The sequence below is a fragment of the Elgaria multicarinata genome, chromosome 16, assembly GCF_023053635.1.
Source record: "Elgaria multicarinata webbii isolate HBS135686 ecotype San Diego chromosome 16, rElgMul1.1.pri, whole genome shotgun sequence".
In the NCBI taxonomy this organism is placed as follows: Eukaryota; Metazoa; Chordata; class Lepidosauria; order Squamata; family Anguidae; genus Elgaria; species Elgaria multicarinata.
In genome coordinates, this window is record NC_086186.1 from 12,864,133 (window position 1) to 12,890,207 (window position 26,075).

The 26,075-nt window shown below is 40.8% G+C and overlaps 2 protein-coding genes across 2 annotated transcripts in view; both read left to right on the forward strand.

Annotated features, from left to right (window-relative positions):
- Positions 1-1,575: 1,575 nt before the first annotated feature.
- On the forward strand, positions 1,576-9,829 carry ARPP19 (cAMP regulated phosphoprotein 19). Its single transcript, XM_063142207.1, has 3 exons — positions 1,576-1,789; positions 4,674-4,796; positions 6,343-9,829. The coding sequence occupies exons 1-3, from the start codon at positions 1,745-1,747 to the stop codon at positions 6,511-6,513; spliced, it is 339 nt and encodes a 112-aa protein (XP_062998277.1). The 5' UTR covers positions 1,576-1,744; the 3' UTR covers positions 6,514-9,829.
- Positions 9,830-14,958: 5,129 nt separating this feature from the next.
- Positions 14,959-26,075, forward strand: part of MYO5A (myosin VA) — an 84,314-nt gene continuing 73,197 nt past the window's right edge. Inside the window, exon 1 of the mRNA XM_063142423.1 lies at positions 14,959-15,040. Within this exon, the coding sequence (XP_062998493.1) occupies positions 15,014-15,040 (27 nt within the window). The 5' untranslated portion in view covers positions 14,959-15,013. The remainder of the gene's footprint in view (positions 15,041-26,075) is intronic.

The following is a 26,075-nucleotide window of genomic DNA, read 5'->3' on the forward strand; positions in this document are numbered from 1 at the left end:
TGTTTGAAGTTTTTTTTTAAAATTGTGAACATGTATTCTATATTTTTCTATGCTGGCTAAGTGTCTGTGAGTCTTAACATGTTCAAAGTACTGTCCCTCTCTTTGCAAAGGAATATTTTGAATTTCCTATAGGCTGCCCGACTGGGACGGCTTTACTTTGCAGGTGCTTTAATCAGATTGTCCCTGGCTTTGCGGCAGCTCAGTCTGTAGAAAGCTACACCATGAAGTACCCAGCATATAAAAATGAGGTTCAAATTGGAAAAAACAAACAAATCAAAACAAGAAAACAAAATACTGCTTAGATTTTACTTGTCCTAAGCTTTGGTACAAGCTCCATCCTATGCGATATCCACTGGGCCTGAAATTTGAGTTTTATGCATCCTGTTCATAGATCCATTGTAATACACATGTATAGGACTGCATTACAAAGCATGTCTAGAATGTCTCTCCTCTCAAGTGTTTTTCTTGCACCTGGGATAATGACACTTAGGGCCAGATCTACACCAAGCAGGATATAACACTGTCTCATAGGTCTCAACCGTTGTCAGTGCACTTCAATACTGTTAGAAAGCAATAGTGTAGATCCTGCCCTAATTTCATTATACTGTTTAGCATATATTTCCCAAAGCAAGATAGAAGTATATATCTCCAACAGATGTAGAACCCCTGCTTAGCATGTCGACAGTCTCAGGTCCAATCCCCGGGGTAGAGCTGGAAAGAAATCCTGTCTGAAATCCTGGAGCACTGCTGCTAGTCAATGTGGACAAGACCAAAGGTCTGATTCAGTTAAAGGAGCTCCCTATATTCTTCACAGGGATGTGGTGCCGGCACTTTCTTTGTATTGACAAGAATGCTGGTGTCATCTGCCTCCCAGACTTCCCTGTTCCCTCTGAGCTTAGCTGCAATACTTGCAATGGGGGGTCGGGGAATGAATTTCCCCAGAAAGTATACATTGTTCCTTGTAGTGCAAACTATTATGGAGTAGCTTGGTCATGAATGGCCCAGTTAAGATCCATGAGCTCTACAGAAGCCCTGCTCCTGGGGGAACATGAAAGCTACTAGAACTGGTTTGTTGATATGGATCAAGATAGCTGCCTGCAGTTTTGGCCTCTCCTTAGGGACGTGGCTATGGAGACTGTCATGATGAGCGCCTGCACTTCTACATTTTTTTTTATGGCTACACCATTGCGCACGACCCTCAGTACAATCTTTTAAATTATTTTTTTTATTGTCAATTTCAACAAAAACAACACAGAAAAAATAAAATACATATATGTACTGTATTCAGTCCCATACTCAGAAGTATGTCCCGTTGAGTGCCATGAGTCCCAGGCGTGTATCGGATCTCAGCCTCACCTGTTTGCCTTTCTTCGAGGGCTGCTAAGGCACCAGGAGCCAACGTTCCATAAAAACTACAACTCCCAGAATGCCACAGCACTCAACAGGGACCCCCCGACGGAGACGAGAATATGACGCACGCCTCCTGGAAGTCGAGTTCCCGCGCGAGTACTAACTCTCGCGCGGGCATTCTGGTGTGGCTCATTCATTCGCTCTTGGGCTGAGCTGGGGTAACGGCGGTGTCTCGGACCGAAAGCAGAAATTTGAGCCTGCCGGCTCGCCGTCGTAAAACCGGCGGCCATCTTGTGTGCGGTTGTGGTAGTAGCAGCGGCAGCAGCAGCGGCTGCGCTTCGCCGGCTCCAGGCCTTTCTCGTCCGGGGGGTGCTGCCGCGGTTGTGTGGAAGCCATGTCTGCGGAGAGCCCGGAGCCCGCTTCGGCGGAGGAGCAGAAGGTGAGGCGTTGCTGGGCGGGCGTCGAAGGCGAGCTTGTTGATGCGGCAGAGGGAGATTAGGCCGCGGCTTAGCTGAGGAAACTTTAATCGGGCGGGGGAAGAAATGGAGCGACCTCCCCTATTCTTCTGCCGACCCAACGGCTTTATGTGGGCGGGCAGGGAGGTTCATGGGAGCGGGGTTTCCCCTCGGCTGAAGGGTCGGGAAAGGCCCGTGGCGGTGGTAGCGCCTGCTCTTCCCCATGGGTGGGTATCGGGTGCTAGCCGGAGCGTTCTGTGTTTCCCCCGTGCCCGTCCCCTAGGCGAGTTTTCCTGTATAGACCCTCGATGGAGAGGCTGAGAAAGCAGACGCTGGACACCAACTTTGCCCCACACGCACACGAGGGGTGGCTGTGGGGGGCGGGGGGGGGGAGGAGGTGAGACGCGCACGGCTTTAGTCGCACGCTTCGCTTTCATCCTGCATTGAGCAGGGGGTTGGACTCGAGGGCCTTGTAGGCCCCTTCCAACTCTGCTATTCTGTGATTCTATGATCCCCTGCACCGCGGGCGGCTGTTCGTTAAATGATTCCTTGTCTGTACCGCCCAATAGCCAAAGCTCTCTGGGCTGTTGGTAAAAACTAAATAGATGAAAAGGCCTGTTGAAATAACGCGGAATTGCCTCCTGATCGCCCTCGCCAACCACCGTGTCACGTTACAGGAGCCTTCTGGTGGGCGTGCCCATTGCCGTGGGCGGACGTGTCTCCTAGAGCCGTATTGTCTGATTGCAGCAAGCTAGGGAAAGCGCGGTGTAAATGTGACATCATCAAACCTTGATGTATCTTCCCCCTCCCCGCCCAATCAGGGTCAAAATATTTTGTGAACGCATGTTGAGGATGTGTCCTGTGGCCTCTTGGGATTCAAGGTGTTCTTTGCTAACCTAAGAATAATTTGCACTTAAATCTTAGCTTCAGTTAATTGCTGGCATTCAAATAGCTTTCCCTTTGAAATATGAAGGGTGTGTTCTGAAGCAGGTCAGGCTTTGATAGTCGCGGCTTGAGTGTCAGCAAAAACTAAGATCTAGTTGACAAATGTTAAGCCTGTACCCATAGGGAGCAGAAAGCAGGTAAAGATGGTGATTCTATTCACAAGAACATAAGAAGAGCCATGCTGGATCAGACTAAGGGTCCAACTAGTGCAGCACTGTTCATACCAACCAGCTTTCTAAGTTTCATTGTACTTGCTGTGACAGGATTGGGCTGAAAGTACATTAAGAACATGAGCTATACTGGATCAGACCAAAGGACTACGTAGTCCAGCACTCTGTTTACACAGTGGCCATCTAACTGCCTGTGGGAAGCCCACAAACAGGCCATGAGAGCAATAGCACACACTCACTCATGTTCTTCAGCAACAGGTATTTAGAGGCATATTGCCTCCAATACTGAAGGTATATAGCCATCATGGTTAGTAGCCATTGTATCTTCCATTAATTTGTCTAACCGATTGATGTCTCAAAACTTAAGTGAAAATATGTGTGCAAATTAAATAATTCCATTCTAGTATGTTTGTTAGCTGTGCCTGGATTTTAAATTTTATTTTCTGTTTATATTATGGCCTGCTTGACAACCAGTGTTTGCAGTCAGCCAGCAAGACCAGAAAGAAGTTTATTGAATTCCTGGCAGGCTATGTGCATGTCAGTGGGATGGCTGTTTCTGTACTATCAGCCAGTTACTATTCACACGTAATGGCAGTAAATCATGGCATAATTAACTCAAGAGTTGACATTCACATGCTAAACATGTTCTGTGGCCTTTTTGAATATCCAAGCCCTCATTGGGGTTTTCTAAGTGATGTCCAACCTGGATACTATAGGTACATAGTGGATTAAACCCACAATTAACATAATTACTAATTTTTATGTTAATTATCAAGATTAACCAAAGATTTGCTGCAGTTATGTGCCCACCATGTCAGTGAGTCTATTTCTGCCCTTCTCTGTGGAGGAAATAGGCTAATATATGTAAAGGAGAGCAGATAGACTGTGCTGGGTAGAGGACAAATGGGTGATGTAGTTGGGAAAGAGTAGTTTTAGCTTGATATTATGCACAAAGTTTTAATGACAAAGAGCCTTGGTCAGCCACCTGGAGGGGGGAGGAAAGACAGATAGCCAAGCCTCTTCTTATCTATCAAAAGGCCTTGAGTCATCCAGAGCCAAAGGGAGGTGTGAAATGGAGGTAATTGGCCAGAGGCGAGGAAGGAGTCAGAATGAAACAGGAGGTTTATGATATTTCTAGTTATTCTCCCTATGTATCAACCCTACCCTTAGTCTTAATAAAGTCTTCTACCTCACAGAGTAAGCTTTGTCTTGGTTTGGGTCCATGCTAAATCCAATGGTGGCAGGACATTGAAGGGCTTGTTCTGCCTTTACAATGTATAGAATCAACTGCCAGGTATATGCATGTCAGAAGAGATTGGTGAACACCCCCCCCCCCCTTAATATTGTACCTTTGTTTTGGATTGTAGTCCTTGTAAGCTGTTTTGCGAACCAATCTTGGCTGAAAATCATATTGATATAACAAATCTTTGGAAGGTTATGTTCAGCTAGATGGGTTGCAAGAAATACTTCCTGACTTAGTTCTGTCATTCTCTTTCTAAGTTAAAATGTAGTAATATGGAAGTATGTAAAATTATGGGCAGTAGCCCTTATATCTTTCACTTACTGCCGACAGTTACTAAGTGTGGAATATGCTGGGATATGAAGGGCGCTAGGATCAATCATATCTTATTTTTTTACTGTTTAAAGCCAATAAAGATCAAATATTCAATGATGGGCATCTTGTGGAATCACAAGATAAATCTTAGGAAAGCATAGTTGATGTAGTAGAAATACTAATTCATTGTGTTTTCAGGAAATGGATGACAAGGTGATTAGTCCTGAGAAAGCTGAAGAAGCAAAGTTGAAAGCCAGGTATCCTCATCTGGGACAAAAGCCTGGGGGCTCAGATTTCTTGAGGAAGCGGCTCCAGAAAGGAGTGAGTAAGCTTGAACCATATTGTGTAGCTAGTTTGTTTAATCAAGGAAACCTTTGAACCTATCTAGGTGCAGTGATGATAGGCTTGTATGGTTGTGAGGTTTGCTTTCATACCATGACCTCAATTGTAAGAATATTTTCTGAGCAATAAAGGACTATTGATTTCAGTTGAGTTTTGATGAAAGCATGCTTCAAAGGCTTAGAATAGTGCCTGTTGCCTTCTTGAATGAAACTGTTCCATTACTGTGTGTTTTAAAGTCAGCCACTTTTCACACTTCATTTATAAGAGCTGTAAAAATATGCTGTGTAAACAACTTATCTCTTCCAGAATGTAATGTAACTGGATAGCTTCAAAGGTTCATCATCTAAGAAAATGCAAGATTGTAACGTGAAACTAATACTAATTTACCACTTCAGAAGCAGAAATAAGAGGACTATAGTGTTTTTTTTAAAAGCCAGCAAGATATTCTTGTTTTCCATTTGTAGAAACTTTATTTCACACTTTAGCAACTCCTTAAGATTAGGATGCATTTAACTCTGCAAAAAAGCTTGCCACAAGATAACCTTCTGTAAGTAGATGAGAGGGATATCTTTATATATTTTACATATGAAGATTAAAGTAACTGGCAAGGCCTTGATTAGTGATTGAAACAGCAGTCTTTTCTTTTTTAAAAAAGAAAACCATCTGAATATTTCCTGATACTGTTGTTTACTGGTAAACCGGATGAAAAAGTTAAGGAATTTTTTAAGACCGCCATTCAAGTACTGATTCTATCAGTCATGCATGTTTTTTACATATATGTTATTATATTTTTATCCCATCATTTTTCTGAGAAGCTCATGTTTGTGCACACAGTTCTCCCCACGGAGGTTAGTCTGAGAGGTAGTGGCAGCCCCAAGGTCACTCAGTGGCTAACAAGGAATTTAAACCGTAGTCTCCCTAGCCCAACTGCTCTGGCTTTCTAAAACAGTAACAAATGAAACAGAAGGGATAAAGGTGTGTATCCTAAATAATATAATCTGTCTTCATGATGGCGATAAAAGCCAGTTTTGTAATACCTTCCCTTCCCTTCCTAATAGTGAATGATTCCCATTTGCTGATGCATTCCCACTATCAAGAAGTTGCTGGCGTTGAACTTCTTAATCTTGTCTCAATAGTGCTGCTTATGGTTTTTGCAGAGTTGAAATAGTTCCATTCATACTCTTCTCGGTTCTGTCATACCTTCTAATCCCACACTTAGTTGCAAATATTAACAATAGTCCCTGTTCCATTCATTAAGCTAGACAACATTCTGTGAGAAATCTTGAATATCTAATGATAGCAAAATCAGGTTCCCTAGCCTTTACAGATTTGGTCTTGGATTAGCAGGCTACATTTGATGGACTTTATAACGGTTTTGTACAAGAATCAGGTTAGGTTTTCTACACCTGTATCACCTTAGTTAAATATGTCCAGATGGTAGTACAGTTGGGTAATTCTTGAGAGAAGTAGTCTTTTTAATATGCTTTTTTGTTTTACTTATTCGATGAATGTTTCTGTCTTGCAGCAAAAGTACTTTGATTCTGGGGATTATAATATGGCTAAAGCAAAGATGAAGAACAAGCAACTTCCTACTGCAGCTCCCGATAAGACTGAAGTTACAGGTGACCACATTCCCACTCCACAGGACCTTCCACAGCGGAAACCATCTCTTGTTGCTAGCAAGCTGGCTGGCTGACTAGACTGGCAGAACTGCATGAATCTTCTCATTCCCTTAATTTTTCCTTAATAGTTACTTCTCACATTTTGTTTCCACTAAGTCATTGACTGACCGCTTTGCAGGTAGTGGTAGCGTGTGCTGCTATTGTAAGAGAGTCCTGTTAAGAATTATGTTGCTTAGTCCTTGGATGAGTTGAGAACAATGCACTGATTTTTAAAAAAGGACACATTTTGTTAGAGCAATGTAAAGTAAATCTACTTGAAAAAATGTACATATTACCTATTTACTAGTGTAGGGCTGGTTCCAGCAAGTGATATAGCAAGTTTGAGAATTTTAAATGTTTATGCTTTCCTTAGTTCACCTTAATTACAGCGTAGTATGTTTGTATTGAATACAACCTCTTGTTGTGTTTCTTCTTGTGTTTTGGTTTTGTAAACTAGAGGTTTTAGACCGCAAGTTGCTAGAAGGTAAAGCATGTATTAAAAAAAGATGGGGCTCTGACTTAATTTGTGTTTTTGCTCTTGAACTTGAATGGCCTTAAACCTACTTCAGCTTTAACAATAGATTTTTACTTGGGCAATATTTGCTCATTTTGGTGTAATTCTTGTAAACCTCGTGCTTATTGACAACTGCCTGTTGAAGCTGGTATTCCTTTTGGTCCTGTAGTGTAGAACACATTTTTTAAGTGAATGAAGTGTGCATGTGCATAGACTGAATTCACTTTTGTGCCATTTCTGTAAATAAGAAAGATTTGCACAATTTTTGCAAATATGTTATCTTTACATTTTAAAAAAAATGTGCCAACTGGAAGCACAAATTATCCTGTACCTTTGAAAGTCATAATACTCTTGAGTCAAACCGACCATGCTAAAAGTAACTGTTCAAGGTCTGGAAAGCACCTAATGTACTATGCTGGATCAGCTTTATTAGTACATCCCTTCTCCATGTGTCAACAAATGGCCTACAGTGTTCAGTCTGAATATATACTATAAATATAAATCACTTAAGCTAGTATATCTAAGGTAAGGGAGTTCCACTTACTTCAAGGGGATTAAATTGATTTAAAAGCAAGAATATCACATCAAGCAACTTGTAGATCACACTGGAAGGAATTCCATTGCTATTTTATGTGCTTTTCAGCATACTTTAAAATCTAAACATTTTAAAAATTGGTATGAACTGCAGGATGTTTGGAATGTGAAAATAAGGGTAAACCTGTGCTGCTATTGAAAGTCTCTGACACATAAAGGACCTCTATATCAGGAGTAGTTGGTTCCAAAAAAACCTCAAACAAGCCCAACCCCCATTTTTGTATTGGGAAGTGAAGGTGATATTGATTTTTATATATATATGTAGTATCGTGAGTCATGATAAACATGCAAATTCTTTGATGCAGTAAAAAGAAGCGTGCTTTGAAATGTACATTATAAATATTTCACAAGGGCCTGTCTTAAATTTTTGGATATAAATGGATATCTAGTACATATGTAAAACTAGTTGACATCAAAGATAGCATATTATCTCTCAAAAGGAATTTCAGATTCTTGTTGTCTCGACATCCTCACTCCAAGAGAATCAGACTCTTAACTCCTTTTGGTTTAAAGAGAGTGAGGCATGAGAGCTACTTTTCTTTGTTACATTAGGCAGTTAATGGATTGGGACTCTTCCAAGAGGAGTCTTTGAAAACATATGATAAAGGCCCTCTAACAAGCACATTTGAGACAAATAGTAAATCATGTCGGTCAACTCTGACATATATAATACAAATCAGAAGGCCTGGTTTTCAGAGGTACTGAGCACCACTAAGTCCCTTTGATTTCACACCCTCTCAACTTTTTGTTTTGTTGAAAAAAGCATCTAACCCAGTTTCTGGAGCAAAAGTAGATATATTATTATGTATGGGTGATAGGTTTAGATTTCCTGGAAATTAATTTAAAGGTTATTTGTGCAGGGTTATTTTGTTAGCATATCAATTTTTGTCTATGGGTAGTAATTCAGCAAGGCCTATTCTCATTGTAGCCAACTTTGATTTAATCTCCTTGTGGCATTTGAATTGAGTATATTTATTGAAAGACTTAACAGTGAAGTTGATACTTGGTTTTTAGAAGTTACATTGAGGAGTAGACAACCCTTAACTGTTTGATGCAAGAGCAAACTTTTGCAAAAGGTTGTCTAAATGGACGTTCACAATTTATTTTTGTACAGATAAGAGCAAAAGCTAGGCATTATTAGAGTTGACTGTGGCCTAAAACTAGTAGTTCCTAACAGAAAATGAATTGTTGTATTTTCTAGTTGCTACTGCACTGCAGATCATAGTAAGGTGAACTGGTTTGATTTGGAGGGAAGTAAACATACAGTCATGTAAATCTAAACATTCCATTCTCCCAGTTATAGGTTGCTATTTTGTATTATTGATGTAACTGTGCAAAGTGTTAATGTCCACTAATGAAATGTTTAGACTGTAAAAAGAACATGAGGTGGTGATCCATGAGAATATCTACAACAGTATCAAGCACTTCGGCCTGCTTTGATGGTGATCCTGAGTCTCTGGATAAACTTCAACAATTGACGATAGTTTGGTCATCTACACTGTTAAGGATACAAGGAGCTAGATCAACAATAATTTTTTAGAAGATCAAATGTATGGTTAACTTGCAATTTTCAGCTTACTCCAACAATATAAAGCTGTAAAGCTTGTGTATATAACTGTATAATATAAGTTTTACCATTTGATAATGACCTTTTTCAGAGATCTATCTGCACTATAGTCTAGCAATCTATTTGCTTTATGCAGTGACTAGTACTTAAGTATGTCTATACTGAAGACAGGATGTAGTAGCCCCCGACTCTTCCCAATAGTTACTAGTGGAGTAATCAAGTGATTCAAAGGTATTCTTTCCCCTCACTCCCATCCCACCCATTCATTATTCATTGTCATAGAAGAGTATATGTGCAGAGGCCAGAAAAGGACTGTTTAGTTCGATATGTTCCTTAATGCATCCCTGATACTCAAGCATTAAATTTCAGTTGCTCCGTACCAACATCTACCCTGTATAGTACACATAATAAATTCAACTAATTTTTTTCATTGCTCTGTAGAAGTTTGTCTGGTCTTTTACTGTGTTTCCCCCTACAACTGTATTGCATATCTTTTTGGCTAAAGAATAAATATGCATAAGACTTGCTTCACAGTTCCTAAAAAAGAAAGAAAGTATGATGGCCTCTTTTCTAGTATGTATTTAACTATGAAACTATAATATACCTTACTGTACCTTTATATACATCACTACTTATTTTTCTAATAATAGTATTAAAGCTTATTGTTTGACTTTAATTCCATAATAGGTTTGTTTCTATGCTTATGAGGTAAAGGTGTCCTTGGTGGGAATTTATCCTGAAATAACCAGCAGACTGGATTCTTCTAACGAACTGACTGAAGCAGGAACTGGGCATGGTCTTCCAGTGTTCCAGGACATTAACTACTAGTATACACGTCTAAATGCTATCCAGGCTTTGGTTGCAGGGTCCATTTTTGTAAATGGTCATGACTAACTCCCAGCATGAATATAAGTTAGCTGGAAAGAGCATGGGCAGTTATATTCTTGTGAATGAATTTAAAACAAGAGGGCGTACACAATAAACGGTTCATTGGAACTGCAGTTGGACATGGACATCTGCAGCTCCAAATCAAAATAGAACAGAATCTTATCTGGTATGGGGGAGCTTTTTGTCCATCTGGCCCAGGTTTGTCCACTTTGGCTGGCTCTCAAGCACAGGCGTTTTCCTTTGCCTGCTACCTGATCCTTTTAACTGGAGATGTGGGGGATAGAACATGGGATGTTCTACAATCAAACCATGTGCTCTACTACCGAGCTATGGCCCTTCCCCAAACTGACAGCTTCTCCATCAGTCCCATACAACTTACTTCCCACCAAGCTGGCTGAATGTAGCCCAATAGCTATGAATTGTGGCCTATCAGGTACGTGACAATGCAACTTAACTTTATAAAGCTGTTTAAGCAATTGCCAGCTGGGCTAATCCTACCACCACCTCTGCTCATCAGATATTCCTGGTGGCTGCTGGTATTTAAATCTGGCAGCCATGTTTTCTTATATTACATAAAGTATTATAGAGAAATATGGCAGGCAGGACTTTGTGTCAATGCATCTCCCAAATAGGTGGCCACTATAGAGATGGGTAAAACTCAGGAATGCTTAATGGGCCTTGTATAACTCAGGCTGTTAATTGTGTAGTAGAGTTTACACAAACTTTATAATAATTTCAGAGCTTGGGGTGTGGGGAGAGACCAAAATAAGTATATTTAAATTAAAACATAGCTTTCTCCAGGGGAGAGCAATGCCACATGGTGGCTATCGCCTTTGTGCCAGTATCCAGAAGCACTTGACCAGTCCAGTTGTAAATTGAATGCTAGATTACATAGATCTTTGGTTGGACCTAATAAACAATTCTTATTTGTTGGCTAAACTGAGAAATCTCAGTGGATACTGCACCTGTTCAGATTTGGCTTAATGGAAGCATAGTCTTTTAACATATGTAGTGTAGGAAATAAGTACTGCTAACAATTCTGAACTTGTTCATCTATAAATGGAGAGAATTAAACTGCATTTGTTCTTAAACTTAGCTATACAAACAAGTTTCTATATTGGGATGACTGAGCTGATCACACTTGGAGGCTTCATTGTTAATTTGCTAAAAGGCTTGACACACTTGAAATACAAAAGGTAAGTTGCATGTGCTGTATCACATCTCATTTGTCACATTAAACTCTTGAGCACAACTGATGCTACGTGTGTTATCTTTCAGTCACCATGAACAATTGTGTACTTAAAATCACTGCTAGACTTCTATGTTTGTCAGAATGGCTCTGCAAAGATTTACCTACAATCCTTCAGTTTCTTATACTTGTGTCTTAAAGTAGCCCTGCCTTTAGACTTTAATATTTTATAAAAACTAGGGTTCTAAATAATAAAAAGGTGAAGCTGTATTTACAGATGAAAAAGCTGAACACAGAGCTATTCTGTTCCATGGTGCAGGGCTCACTGCTGCCAAATGAATGTCCAAGGAAATTGTCAAGTTGCACTCCCAGAGTGCACACTGATCCTTTATGGGGAGTGAAGCTCAATCTAAAACAGGCTGAATAACCTCTCCCAGATTACCAGAATTCCTGCAACAACATCTGTCTTATCTCGATTAACTTCTTCCATCCACTCCTGAACTGATACCAAATGAAGTTTTGTACATTTATTGCCTCCTTGAGGCCAGATGTTGGAAACGAGATTGCGCTGAGCATCATACGCATAGTGATGTTTCAGCCAAACTCTGGGTTACCTCACCTATTTGTTGTAGATGTTAGAAAGCATAAGAGACAAGATTGAACCCTATGGTACCCTACAGTCCAAACCATAAAGTAGAAAAGTTGTTTCTCTGTGCCACTTTGACATTGGCCTCCATGAAAGAACAGAACTACTGGAATACAGTACCTTGTAACTTCAACTCCTTCCAGGCTGATGAGAAAGATGCCATAGTCCAAGGGTGGGTAGATCATGATCTGCTGGTACAGCAGTAGCAACCCACTGTCCTTCAGATGTTTTAGACTACAACTCTCATAATTCCTAGCCAATGGCCATGCTGGCTAAGGGTGATGGAAACTAATCCAAAACATCTGGAGGGCACCCTTATACTAGTACATCTCTTCAGCTATTGGATGGCATAGAAATGTAATAATAAAACTTGCAGACTATCGCTCTCAGCCCTAGCCAGCATAGTCAATGATGGTAGATGATGGGAATTGTAAGCCACAAGTTGCCCACCCCTGCTCTTAAGTGATTTGCAGTAAATAAGCAAGGGTCTCTTAACTCCCAATTGCCTAACCATAGCAAATTTCAGGTCCAAGTTCAAATCCCTGATCAGTAGTAACTAAGATGTAGATTTGTACTTCTGTATGCACGCCATCTCAATGTGTGTCTCATAGGACTCCTGAGCCACCATTTTGCACCTGGCTCCAGTTGGTGGACCTCAGGCTCCTAGTAAAAAAGTGAGGTAGATCCCACAAGCTTGAAGTCTGCCTGCCCCCAATAGTCAATGATATCAAAACTCACTGAGAAGTCAAAGAGAATTGAAAGGTACACACACCTTCCATCTCTCAGCTCAAGCCGTCTAGCAGGGCAATCAAGTCAGTTTCAATTCCAAAAGTCAATAAATCCAAATAACTGGTTTTGTCTAAATACCTGGAGTTGAAATGCCACCACATGTTTGAACACCTTGCTCTTATATAGCAGATTTTATACAGGTTGATAGTTATTAAAAGAGAAGCCTCAGTACAAAGCTGCAATTAATGCCATCCCTGACAAAGTCTCATCTGAGACTCTCATAGCAGAATCTGCTCTGTCTGCTTTAATCAGCAACAATGGGCAAGGTTCAAGCATATAAGTAGGGGGCCTCAAACCATCCTGTTCATGTTTGAAGGCAGAACAAGCTAAATATATTTATTACAATGTGACCAGATTGTTCCATAGCAGTTCCCATCTCTCATTCTGAACCACAAGCAGAACCAATTCCTCTTGTCTGCCAGAATGTAGTAGGCCTCTCACCAGTCAAAACAAATCTGCCAGAAGAAAGATTTCTTTGCTGCTGCCACCACCACTGAGTTGATTCCAATATGGGTTCTAGCCAGTGTTCAGTCTTCCCCCACCTGTCACCCAAATGGTTTCATTGACCGTAACTCCCCAGAAAGCCAAGCAGAGGTTACTTGCAGGTAAGTGCATAGGTTTGCAGTCATAGTTAGAGCACACAGGCATAAAAATAGTGTGACAGCTTAAAGACTAAGGCTGCAAGCAGGAAACACGTCTCCCTGTGGTTAATGGGATTTACTTCTGAGTAAAATGCTTAGGATTACACTAACATTTAATATTGCATAAACTGATGGACTAGAACCTGGTTCATACAGAAATAGATAAAAGAAGAGCATAACACTTCATATATTTCAGGAGGAAGTTGAAATGCATCAGAACACTGGTTATAGGGCAGCATAGAAATACCGTAAAAATAAAATCTGCAGTTCACTGAGTTGAGAATACCACCACACATCTGATGATGTGGGCTCTAAGCATCTCCCACTCAAAACCTCCAAATCCTAGAAGTACTTATTAAGAACTGACCCCCGCTGAACTGAGGACTTTCTCCCAATCCTTAGGATACCATTACAACATACCAATCCCATGCATGTTTACTCACAAGTAAGTCCCACTGTGCTCAGTGGAACTTTGCAATCCTGGGCACACTTACCTGAGAACAACTTCCAGTAGATAGCCCTTTTTTGTTGCAACAAACACAACTAAGAGCCTTGTTGCATCTTATGGCTAACAGATGTATTATGGCACAAGCTTTTGTAGATTACAGTCCAGTTCCTCAGATGCATGAAATATATTATCCTCACTTGGTAGGTATATGTACATACGGGTGTAGAGGCAAATATATATGGAGTCAAATGGTAATGAAATCCTAAAAGTCCAGGCTGTGATTTGACTGCACCTTTTGCATTTCATTACAAAAATGCTGTACTAGATCAGACCAAAGGTATCTAGTCCAGCATTCTGTTTTCATGGTAGCCAACTAGATACGCCAATGAAAAGTCCACAAGCAGGACAGGAGTGCAATAGCACCCTTCTACTTTTAATTCCCCAAGAACTGATACCCAAAGGCATACTGCCTCTGATCCTGAAGAAAAGCTATCATGACTGGGTAGCTATGAATAACCTCATCCTCCATGAATTTGTCTAATCCTTTAAAGAGCCATCCCAAAGGGTGGCCATCACTACATCTTGTGGTCGCGAGTTCCACAGTTTAACTATGCGCGTGAGTGGAGAAATACTTCCTGCCACTTGACTTACCCAGTTTAAGTAAGCAAACCCAGTAGTAGGGCCTACTTCCGAGTAAGCATGCACAGGGCATGTATGGCAACTCGGTTAAAGCCTCTTTAAGCTGCTGCTGCTGCTGCTGCCGACACCACCAGGCTCTTCTTGAGAGCGATTTCCGCCCCAAAGGGCCTGCAGCTTCCCTCAGCGTCTCCCCGTTCGCTGTTTGACATTTTGCACCCGCAGCCAGCGGGAGGCAGAGCTCGCCCAGGAGTCGCCGCCGCCGCCATCGTCCACCGCCTGCATCCCGGCGCTGGCTGGTACCCACAATGCATGAAGAGCGGCCGCCGCCGCCGCAGCAGCAGAAGGAGGAGGAGAAAGAGGAGCGGGCCCCCGGCTGCCTCATCCCCATCCTTCTGCTTCGCGCTTCCCAGGTAGCAACATGGCGAGCCCGGCCCGGCGGCCTCCGTCTCCGCCGCCTGAGTGAGGAGCTTCACTAGCAAGCCGCTGCCGCCGCATCTCCGCGCCGTCTTTCTCGGCCGCCCCGCCTTGCGCCCCGCCCCTGGCCTCGCTCTCCTCCTCTGCTGCCCCAAGGCGAGAGCCGCTACCGCTCGGGCCGGCCGGCTTGAGTCCGCACCGGCACCATGGCAGCGTCCGAGCTCTATACGAAGGTGAGCTGAGGCGCGGGGTGCGGAGAGAGCCTGCCGCGGGTGGGCGCCTTGACGGGCGCGAGCGAGGCCTAACCTGAGGCGGGAAATGAATCGCAAAAGAGGCCGAAGCCTGCCCGGTGGGGGGGAAATGGAGGCGACCGTTGGAGGGCGCTTGGCAACGCCGCGGTGGGGGAGGGGTTGTTGCTAAGGGGCTGGGCCGCGCCTTGAGGGAGAATTGGGCAAGCCTCCCCCCCCCCAACGCCTCCTTGGGGGTGTCAGTGGGGGGAACTGGGTCCTTCTGCTGAGCCCGCTCTCTTTCACCTTCTGCTGTTCCTACATGCAGTTACACTTATGGGGCGGGAAGGCGAGGCGGGAATGGAGGATGCTTTGGGAATGAGGGCTTGTCCTTTGTGGAAGCCCCTGTCCCCGACTCCCTGCAGTATTCAGGAGGTGGCAGAGCTGGATCGCTTGTCATCTTCCTGCAAGGGGCCTTCTTGGCTGAGCAGCATCTTTCTGCCTGCATCCCAGTCACGCACCTCCTTTCTTGTGTGTGTGTGTGTGTGACCTGAGAGTAAATAGGAAGGAAAAAGGGGTGCTATGGCTCTCATCTCTCTCTCAGAACAGCGCTGCCTTGTTTTCATGTCCTCTTCCTCAGCAGTTTCTCCTTGACTCTTAAAAAATAAAATAAAAAGTAGCGCTACGAGCAAGGGAGAGCCAGGTTATGACATCTGAAAGCCTAACATCAGTTATTGTGGCAGAAGCTTCAAGGGTGGACCAGACTTTACTTGGTTGGGCGCATGAAGCATTAACCTTGTAACACTTGCCTGTGTTCGTGATCGTCTCTGCTACAACCATTGTCATTTTATATATTCTGCTAGATAAGCATGAGTCATGCTTCCTTTCATTATCATCAGTTGCCATTTATTCTGCATGGTAATATAAGGACTTCAATTTAGAAGGAATACAGATTGTGGGCCTTGGGGATGGTGTTTTATTTTGTGAAGAATTAGTGATGCAAGCGACTTGTACCTAGCAGTCAGAGGCATCTCTCTTGGAGGATTCGACAATAATGAATCAGGCTATGATGTACTGGTACAGCTGATAAAAAGAACATTATCAGTAGCATCGTGCTTCTCAAGCTGGACTTTTTAACTCTGGCTGGCTGCAGGTATAGGCACAGAGTATGTAGCCACATCGTGTTAATGGGGCTGCAGTTTTGAATTAAAAATTTCTAAATAAAATGGCTGCAAGCAGGGAAATCATTGGAGAGACACCAGCTCCCTGTGTGTTCTTTCTTTAATTGCAGCTTTTCCTCTTGTTCCATACACGTTGATAGCATAATTGTGCTCAGTGGAATAAGAGAAGAAGGGCTTTGTAGATGCATCAGATGTCCCTGGTGATCGCATATGAGGTGCCGTCATGACACGTAAATGGTTAACTTTTCAGCATGTAGAATATGGTATATTGGCACATACATGCTATATTGGCACAATGTTTTCTAGATCAGGGTTTTGTGACCATGGCTAGAGCATGCTTCCCACATTCACCTTTGCTAATATTATATTTGTTTTCCTGGTGTTACCGGGTTCTGTGAAGCCTGAATGGGAGTGGAGATTGAGAAATGCCAAACTCACATTTTTCACTTACTGTGTGTTTGTGTTTTGTTCTGTTGAGTTTTATATTTTGTTTCTGAAAAGCTTGAATTTTAAGCTGTTCCTCCTGGCAGGATGTTACTGATTCTGCTGGTATAGTCTGCTTCACCTTCTGTTTTAAGAACAATGACAACCTAGCTGGGTAGGTAATTATCAGCCCAGTCATGAAATACAATATATTTCAGTTTTGCTGTGTAAACACACAGATGCAGTAGAGAATCTCTGGATCTTGCTGTTAAAAATGACACACTCCTAACTTTTGTTACAGAAGAGAGAGAATCTAATGAGTATTCTTCAACCTCTTCTAGTTTTTTTTAAAAAATTCTGTTTGGTAGAATTCAGTTAGTGTTCATAAAGCTTGTTACCATGCTGGAAGCAAACTTTTAATATGTTTGCATATACATAGTTCACATTTTAAAGCTCTGACTAAGAATCCTTATGATAGTAAAACTAAGGGTGTAAGCCTATGTACAAGTCCCATTGATCTCAGTGGAGCTTACTTCTGAATAGACTTGTATAGGATTGTACTGTGAGTGTATTATTGAGGTAGCTATTATTTGATCAGTGTTTGGTTTCTTTGGGAAATCCTACCTCCTGTGCAAGAGTTGAGATGGCATGGAATCATAGTCCAAGATAAATAGGGACTGGGGTGTAGGCTTCTTTGTGAAGATCCAAAGTCATGTCAGGAAGTTCATGCCTTTTACTTTTTAAAAAAATACAGCCTTCAGAAAGGGTTCCCCTTCTTTCAGTCAGAACAAGGTTATGAACCAGTGTTGACCTCATTCATTAGTGTTCGGCCAGACAACTGAATTCTCCGTGGATCCACAGGCTGAGATTTAATAATTATTTTTATTATTTATTTTTATTATTTATTATATTTATATACCACTCCATAGCCGAAACTCTCTGGGCAGTTTACAACAGTTTAAAATGGTAAACATTAAAAAGTATACAAAATTTTAAAAAACAGCAGAAACATAAAAACAATAGTATAAAAACAACAGTATCCATTTAAAAACAATTCTGGGCCCCATTAAAAACAAACTTAATGTTGTTAAATGCTGTTAAAATGCCTGGGAGAAGAGAAAAGTCTTGACCTGGCGCCGAAAATGGTTATGCACACTAATAATTTGGCTGAAGGAACAGACGCCCAATTAAGTCTGCAATCCTATGCATACTTAGTGGCAGCAACCCCACTGAATTCAGTGGGATGTCTTTCCAAGTAAACATACAAAGATTGTGTTTAATTTTACAAGTTAGCATTATCAGCCAGTCTTAATAGACATTGGGAAGCTTTATTATTTCATGGAATTACCCTAAATAATGAGGCAAAGAAACTTGTCACTTCAAGACCCCGACTCTCCGTGGCAAACTGGTCTAGACTGTGGTGGCTGATCTATTTGTGGTTTTGTCTGGTTTTAAAGGGTGAGGCTACTAGTTCAATCCTATTCTTGTCTAATCAGAAGTAAGTCCCATTGAGTCCAGTGGGATTGCAGCCTGGCTGGCCTTTTAGTCTCACCCTTGTCACTGGACGGCTATGCAGAGTTACAGGTCAGAAGTGGATTTCTGTAGTATCATTCAAAATCCAATATCCAGATCAAAAACTTATTGATCCTGATGCAAAGCTGCGTGGGCGTTTGGATGTGTGCACATATGGGCTTCTTGATTCCCTGTCATATAGGAGTAGGATATGGCTTTGTGTGCACAATGGATACACATATACAGAGCTGTCCCCAACATAGCAGTGAAGAGGAAAGCCTTTACACATCTAGGAGCTCCTCCACCTACAAGAAACTCTAAATGTCAGTTGCAATAGAATGTGTCTAGAGTTTGGGGTGGGATTTGCGAAATGGCAAGTCTCAGTTATTTAGGCAGAGTGTTGCAGTGGATAACTTTGGAGAAAGTGGTCATTATGTTGGAAATTCCTTCTGTGGGGTAGACTAAGAAATTTTGCAGAACAAGCAAGAGTCAAAGTATGATTAGTTCTTTAATTTCTTCTCAAGAAGAGAGCCTATATATGGTGGAGAGATGCAGGGTACGTTGATTCTGGATGCCTTTGTTGTAACTCTAAAAGCTATGAATGGAACTATATGATGCTTAACTCCTTCAGATACAAGGAATTAAATGTTTTCATTTGGTCTTACTTATAATAGAGCTTGCTTTGTTACGATAGATGATAATGCTTTTGCGTGGCTGTTTTCCATGGCTGAACAGAAACAACCTACTGTTGTTTTTTGTAAGGGTTGTTAAAGGAAGAGTTTTTAGAGATAGAATCTTTTTAGATTATACTGCCAAGAATACAGGTTTGAATAACTATTATGTAAGCCAAATTTCTCTTCACCTTAAAGCACAAATGGTCTTAGGGTCTATATTAGGACTCCTTTCTCCTTTGAATTTAATAATTTAATAATTCAGGTATTTCTCACAATTGTCTTTGCCCCATAGATGAATGTTGTGAACTAGATAGCATTTTGTCTTCCTAATTTCAAGTAATCCATTAGAACAGGAGGAAATAATCTGCTTTTTCTTGTTCCCTGAGATTTTTTTGTTTTAGGCAGCCATACATTGTTATGGGATTGGTATATGATAATTAGATCATATCCCCCTTACTACATATGGCCTAGATCCTGAGAACTGATGGGCTAACTACTGACTCTAGCTGCTTCAAGTAGAACCACTGAAATCAATTAAGTCTCAGTGACCTAAGCCCCAACTTGTAAGTATGACATAAGTCTGGATCCAACCTATTATAGTTTGTCCATTGCCTTGTGGCCTATGAACGACTTTCCTGCAATGGATGACCTGGGCATATTACTTACCAAAACTAATTATTTTGTAAGAAGTCTGCCTGTGCCTTTTTAAGAAGATAACATCATTTAAAGAATTTTGCTGGCTAAGCTGAAAAGGCCCTCATGTAGCTCCTGTAAATAATCTATGCGAGTTTAAGTGCACTTAACTCTGTGTTGGCTTGTGGTCATTGAATTTATTTTTATATCTCGCTGAAAGGTCATGCTGTTGTGATGAAGCAGTGTGATATGTATGGTGACAAGTGGATTGTTTTACATCAAACTTGCTAACTGCATATTATCTTTTTTAAAAAAATAAATAAAACCCAAATCCAAATTAACAGTTATATATTATACTTTCTGAAGTTACAATACATGTGTATTTAAACAAAATAAGAACTCTGCAGAATGCCAAGCCATTGGCTTCATTGCCATTTTCCTTCAAAGTGGTCTTTTTAAAGTGCAGTATTACATTTGCCTGAAGCACTTTCTCTATTACTGTTACATGAAATGTTTTTCACTGGATGACAGGTTTATGTCTTGCCAAACTAATGGCCCATTCCCTAGATTGGCTGCACCAGCAAATAAATGCTTAAGGTGGGACATAATTAATCACTGTGTCGAGAAAATATTGCAAACCTATGTTATGCTAGCATTGGAAGTAGTAAGTAGGACTAAGGGATGATATTTCCAATCTACTGAAGCAAAGTAGAATTATTCCCCCATCCAATATCATACTTCGTTAATCCAATTAGTCAGAAATGAAACAAGCTTTCAATATCTTGATATATATTGGTTTCTAAAATAGGAAATGTTCTTGATCCACTTTTTGCCACCTGATTTTTCTGTCTTTCTCTTCCTACATAACACCTGATGGCTAGAAATACCTCACCTTTTTTAAGTTCAGTCATATGAAAGCAGGAACTATAGCTTAGGTAGAAACAGCTTGCTTTGAAAAACCTTCCATAAAATTGCAGCAATGTGGTAAAACGAAAACAGGCTTGGCTGTTAGCAATTAAACAGGGCATTGCGTGAACAGCACTTAATGGACAGAAATGAGAAGTAATTGAGAAAGATTTACCGATCAGCTTTGTAGGCAGACAACAAGTTTGAAGCTGCACTTTCTTTTCAAAGCTACTCTTGTGAGTGAAAAAAGAATCAACAGCTAAATTTTGGTTTACAGCGCTTCATCTGAATACCAGGTTTCTTCGGAGGAGGAAATGATATCACCATGGGCAGGGCTGACTGCAGCCTGGGAGGTAGAATTCTGTTTGTGAAAGCTTGTTCTTGCTTCACAAGTTGTTCATGGTGGATGTGTTTTGAAATGTATGTTATACATTAAATAACAACCTTGAAACTCGGTTGGATTTTTTTGCTCCATTTGTAAAAGAAATCAATCAATTGGGCTGCCCTGCACGAAGCAAGAAAACCACAAGAAAAAACACACCCAAACTCCTCATAGAACATCCTTACTGCACATTAAAATGCATATTTCCTAACACTGAAGAAACTTAAAAAGACGCTAGCCAGAACAAATGCCCAGCCTGGCCAGTTGAAATGCTGTCAAGTGACTCATGTGACCATCTTGAGGCAATTATTCTTTGAATACACAGAACCTTATTTTGAATAGGGAAAGTGTGAACTTAACTTTGGCTCTGTCAAGTATGCATCTTGCTTGGTTCAGTGAAGTACAGTAGCCTTGTGTTCTTTACCTTTTGCATAACTGTCGGGAATCAATAAATATAGTAACTCTGCTGGCCATGTCTACTGACAGTGCGGGATGGAATATGAAAGTGTGTGTGTTCTTAAATGGCAGTATGTATCCTTTTGGACATGGAGACTATATCCATATAGGAAATCATAAGTGAAACAGCCTGCATTAAGAAATTCTTAGTATTGTAGCATTTGCCAGGTGCTTAGCAGCATCTTATGATGTTTCTTTAATGAATTCTTAATAATGAGCACTAGTGTTTGGCTCTTAAATGCCTTTGACACTAAAGCAAAGCCAATTTACTTTGGGGTGTGGCATATGATCGGTAGATAGGTGCTGAATAGGTTCAGAGCTGAGAACCACTAAACACTCCCTGGATTCTGCTCTTTGGTGATGTGACACATTATATGAATCAGCACTTTGTGAGATGGTTCAGTAGAGTAGTTTAAAGGGGACTGCAAATGGAAAATACCAGAATGCTCCTGTTTTGTTCCTGAGTACGGGTGAACTTGCACATGCAGAAGTTCGTGGCTTTTTTGTTAGTTTTATGGATTCCTGCCTCTGTTTGCCTCAGTATTTGAGAACTGGAGAAACTGAAGTCTCACAAAAGGCAGATAGTTATTTGGGGTTATGTTGTGTAAATGTCTTAAGCCGCAAGTAGGAGAGAGGTGTTGACACCAAATGAACAGGTAAATCTAGGGCTCTCAGTCAATTAACTAAACCTTAGCTAGATATTAATGTGAGTATTAGTTGGTTGATGAATTAATAACATTTATATATGAGAAAACCCCATTCCAAAGAAGAAGCATGCGATATTGGTTTATAGATGATGTATGTGTGTATTGTTGTAGTAGGCATAATCTTAAGAAGTGATGGGTTTCATCACCTCTGCAAAGAGAAATTTGGGAGTACTTTACTCCTTATTCCTACCCGCTATAATAAGCATGGTTTCCCTTTGGGAACAACATGACAGTGCTAAGGCAAGAAATGCCATTTCTGCAAGAAGAATGTATCCTACGCCTGGTGCTCTTTTAGTAGGGTGAGAAGCAGCATAGGAAAGCTGCCTTATATCAGGTCAAACTATTTGCCCATCTTGCCTACTGTGTACTATGACTGGCAGTGGCTGTGCAGATCCTCTGCCCTTGAGCTGTATGGTTCCTCCAGAATGGAAGTGGGTGCATGTGTGCACTTGTACAGCTTTGCAGTTGGGGCTTGCAAAAACACCATTTTCCATAGATCTGGGAATTGCTAGTCTTCATTTGTTTTTAAATCTCTGAAAATGAGAGCATTCTGAAGGGAAAAAACCAACACAGATTCCAGTAAAATCTGACTAATTGGCTTGGAGGAGCTGTACAGGAAGCTGACTTCATCTTTATGTTGTAGTCAAAAGTAGTTGGGGGTGGAAATTTAAGCAATCACACCTGAAGAAATCTATAAGGTACTAGCAAATAAGCCTTTATGCTCAAGGGTAAGGACTGTGTGCTCCTGAGATTCCCCCTCATTAGTGGTGGAAAACAAGAGTCTCAAGGAGCAAGTTTAAGAGAAGCTCTGCATGTACCACAGTGCTTAAAAAAAAAAACCCTTCACCATGGCAATTCAAATTCTGCAGTGATGAAATCTGAATCCAGTGATTTCATTGCTCAGTGGCTGCATCTAAGAGTTAATGTTTCTATGACTTAGATTGCAATATTGAACACCCTTACCTGGGATTAAGTTTCCTTGAAATCAGTAGGGTTTAATTTGAGTAGATATGTTAAGCTATGTTTTTCAATTGAGACTGTGCTGGTTTTGTCAGAGCATGTGAGCTGCCCTGCACTAGTACCCCATCTGATTAAAGACATCTGCACAAATGAGCAGGGTTCAATGTGTGTTTCACTTACTAGCTCAGAAATGTTAGGGATAAATCTGATGTGCATCAAAAATGTGGATTGTAATGCACATTGGAATTTCAGTGATGCCAATTTCCAGGGCATTTTTCAGTGGGATGTACAATCTAATGAATATCCCCATCCATATTCTGGCACATCTAGTCACACGTTAATACCTTTTAAATGTGTGACTAAAATTGGATTGAGGTGAAAATGGATTGGAGAAATGATGAGGTGCAAGGTAGTCATGCTTGCAGTGCTGCTTTGCCCACTGTGTGGAGTTGCTAGTATCTGTGTGGCAATAGTGATTGCTGCTCTTTTGCAGAACTTGGATTATGTTTTTAGCACATGTTAAAATAATATTTAAAAACTGAAGAAATAAAATAAAAACCAGGAAGGGCAGGGAGCCTGGCGGGCGCCAAGAGAAGAGTCTGCGGGCACATTGGTGCCCACGGGCGCCACACTGGAAACCCCAGGATTATGCAATATGGACAGCCCTGCTATTAATCTCCCCTGCCTGTCAAATTGTTATTTTTAACAGAGGAAATAACTTGGGAACATAATTTGATTAGAGCACGTAATGCTAACTGCTTAATGTGAATGGAGAGGGCTAGTTATTTTGTGCTGCTTCTAAAAGAAATGTTTTTGAATTTCAGCATTTGATGACTATCACAAGACAGGGAGGGTTGTCCTTCTTTCCAGAGGCACAGGACGAAAACACTCTTGCTCTTTGTGCTGCAAAATAAGTCAACTAAAATTTTGTGAATAGCCCTGACAATGGAGGGATTCAATGATCTGACATGGCTGTCACACGTTGGCCTCTGCAGGGGCTTTATGGTTTGTTCTTATGTAGTTTTGAAAGCAAATAATATCAGTCTTGCAGACGAGCTGGGAGATGCCTGTTGGGTCAGTCTGAGCTGTGTGACAGATCAGTTGCCAACGCAGAGTAAGTTTTATTGCATGGTGAACACATTGCTTGTGAAGGCGACAATGACCACTTATCAGATTACCAGGAGCTTGCACCATCAGAGGTACTGGAAAACAATGGATGATCTGGACTATATGTATATTAAAGTAAGTTAACTCTTTTTCGTAGTTGTGGACAACTAATTTGGTTCAATTATCTTTCAGTCTGTGAATGCTAAATCCATTGCCATCTTGTCTACCACAGTTGCAACTCTGTGTCAAGTTACACAAGAAACATGTTGACTTCAGTAGTAATTAGATGCAAGATTGCACACCAAGATATTTTTATACTTATTATGGGCAATACATAAATTATATTATTTAGTTGTGTAAATATGGTTTACACAACTAAATTGTATAATTTATGTATTGCCCATAATAAGTATAAAATATCTTGGTGTGCAATCTTGCATCTAATTACTACTGAAGTCAACATGTTTCTTGTGTAACTTGACATATATGTTAGATAACGTGTATTCGGTGAAACTGTCTTTCTTATTGCTGCACTATGCCTGAGAATTCTTATTAGTTTTTGAGCAGGATACCCCTATAAGATTATCAGTATACTAACTAAAACAAATTTGTTCTAAAATAAGCAGATATCACGATGGAATTTATTCATTATGTCAAATGGTGCTTTGCCTTCCAATGTTGGTATAGCAGAACAATTGGAGGGAGAGAGTAACAGCATAATCCTGTACCTATCTATTCAAAACTAGGTCCCATTGAGTTTTACAGGTAAGTGGATGTAAGATTACAGCCTTAAGAGTATATTGATTAGCTTAACTTTGAGAGAACTCTGCAGCAAGTCAAAACAATTTGTTAGGGATCTTCCATTTTATAGTCACCTGAAGAAAGATTGTGGTTGCAATCCTTTTCACACTTAAGAGGGAGTAAATTCCATTGAATTTACAAGAAATGTAGTAAATAAATAGCTTTATTTCGAAGTATGCAGGCATAGAATTGGACTGTGAGTAACTAGCTATTACATTGGTGCTACTCCCCCTATTTCTCCCCCTTCACTAATGCTTGGGGGCAACTATACTCTGATATAAGTTCTTGGTTTGGTTTCCAGTGAATCTGCTTAGTAACAGCTGATTTGAACTGAAAATGTGGTTCTCTAGACTGCAGAGCTTCCTGGTTAGGCAAGAAAACATTTAACTTAATAAGCTTTGTTCTGCAGGGCTTTTTTCCAGGGTGTGTCTTGTACTTGGGACAAGAAAGTAATGATTTAAAAAGAAAATAGTTCTAAACAGAAAAAGTGCTTGTAGCTTCTGGGCATGGAGCTCTGCTTCCTTTCAGATTTCTCCCAAGTTTGCTAATGCGAATTTTAAAAAGGGTTCTCTGGTATTTCAATCATCAAAAAGATGATTTTCACGCAAATATTACTTCATTTTTTTAATTGGAGAATGGGAATATTACGGTTCATATACTTAGGGAAAGAAGATTTTGAGGAAACGTTAGGCATTCTGGCATTGCAGTACGGTGCGATATGAAGTCAGCTTAATTTTCTTGTTTTTGTAAAAGTTGAGCTGTAAAATCGGATAATGTGTCCAGTTCGAAAGCTGTTTCTTATGGTTCTTATACTCTGTTACAACCAAGAAGGTTAGTCATCTGCTGTAGGGCAATGTCAGCATTCTGTTGAACTCTTACGAAAGGGTAGGGCAGCAAGGCCCTGAGGAGGCTTCTCCAATCCTCCAAATGTACTAGGAGGTACATTACACTGAAAAGAGTAATGATTTTTACCATTGCACTACATTCAAGGAACAAGTAAGCCAAAGGGAATGAGGGCTACATATCAGGTTAAAAGACAAACAAAACCCAAATAGACTCAAGAATTTGGTCAAGTGAGGGCACAAGGGTATAGTTCATCCCTTGTAATTGTTGCAGCAGAGCCCTGCCATTAAGGCATGCCTACTTTGTGTACATGTGATTCGTGCTGTAAATTTAAAAGATTCAGTTTGCCTCCTTGGATATTGTATAGAAAGGCAGGATATAAATCTCGATGATCAACAAATAATTGTGTGCTGTTTTGATCTGGAGTTGTATCACATTCTGGCTTTTGCTAACACA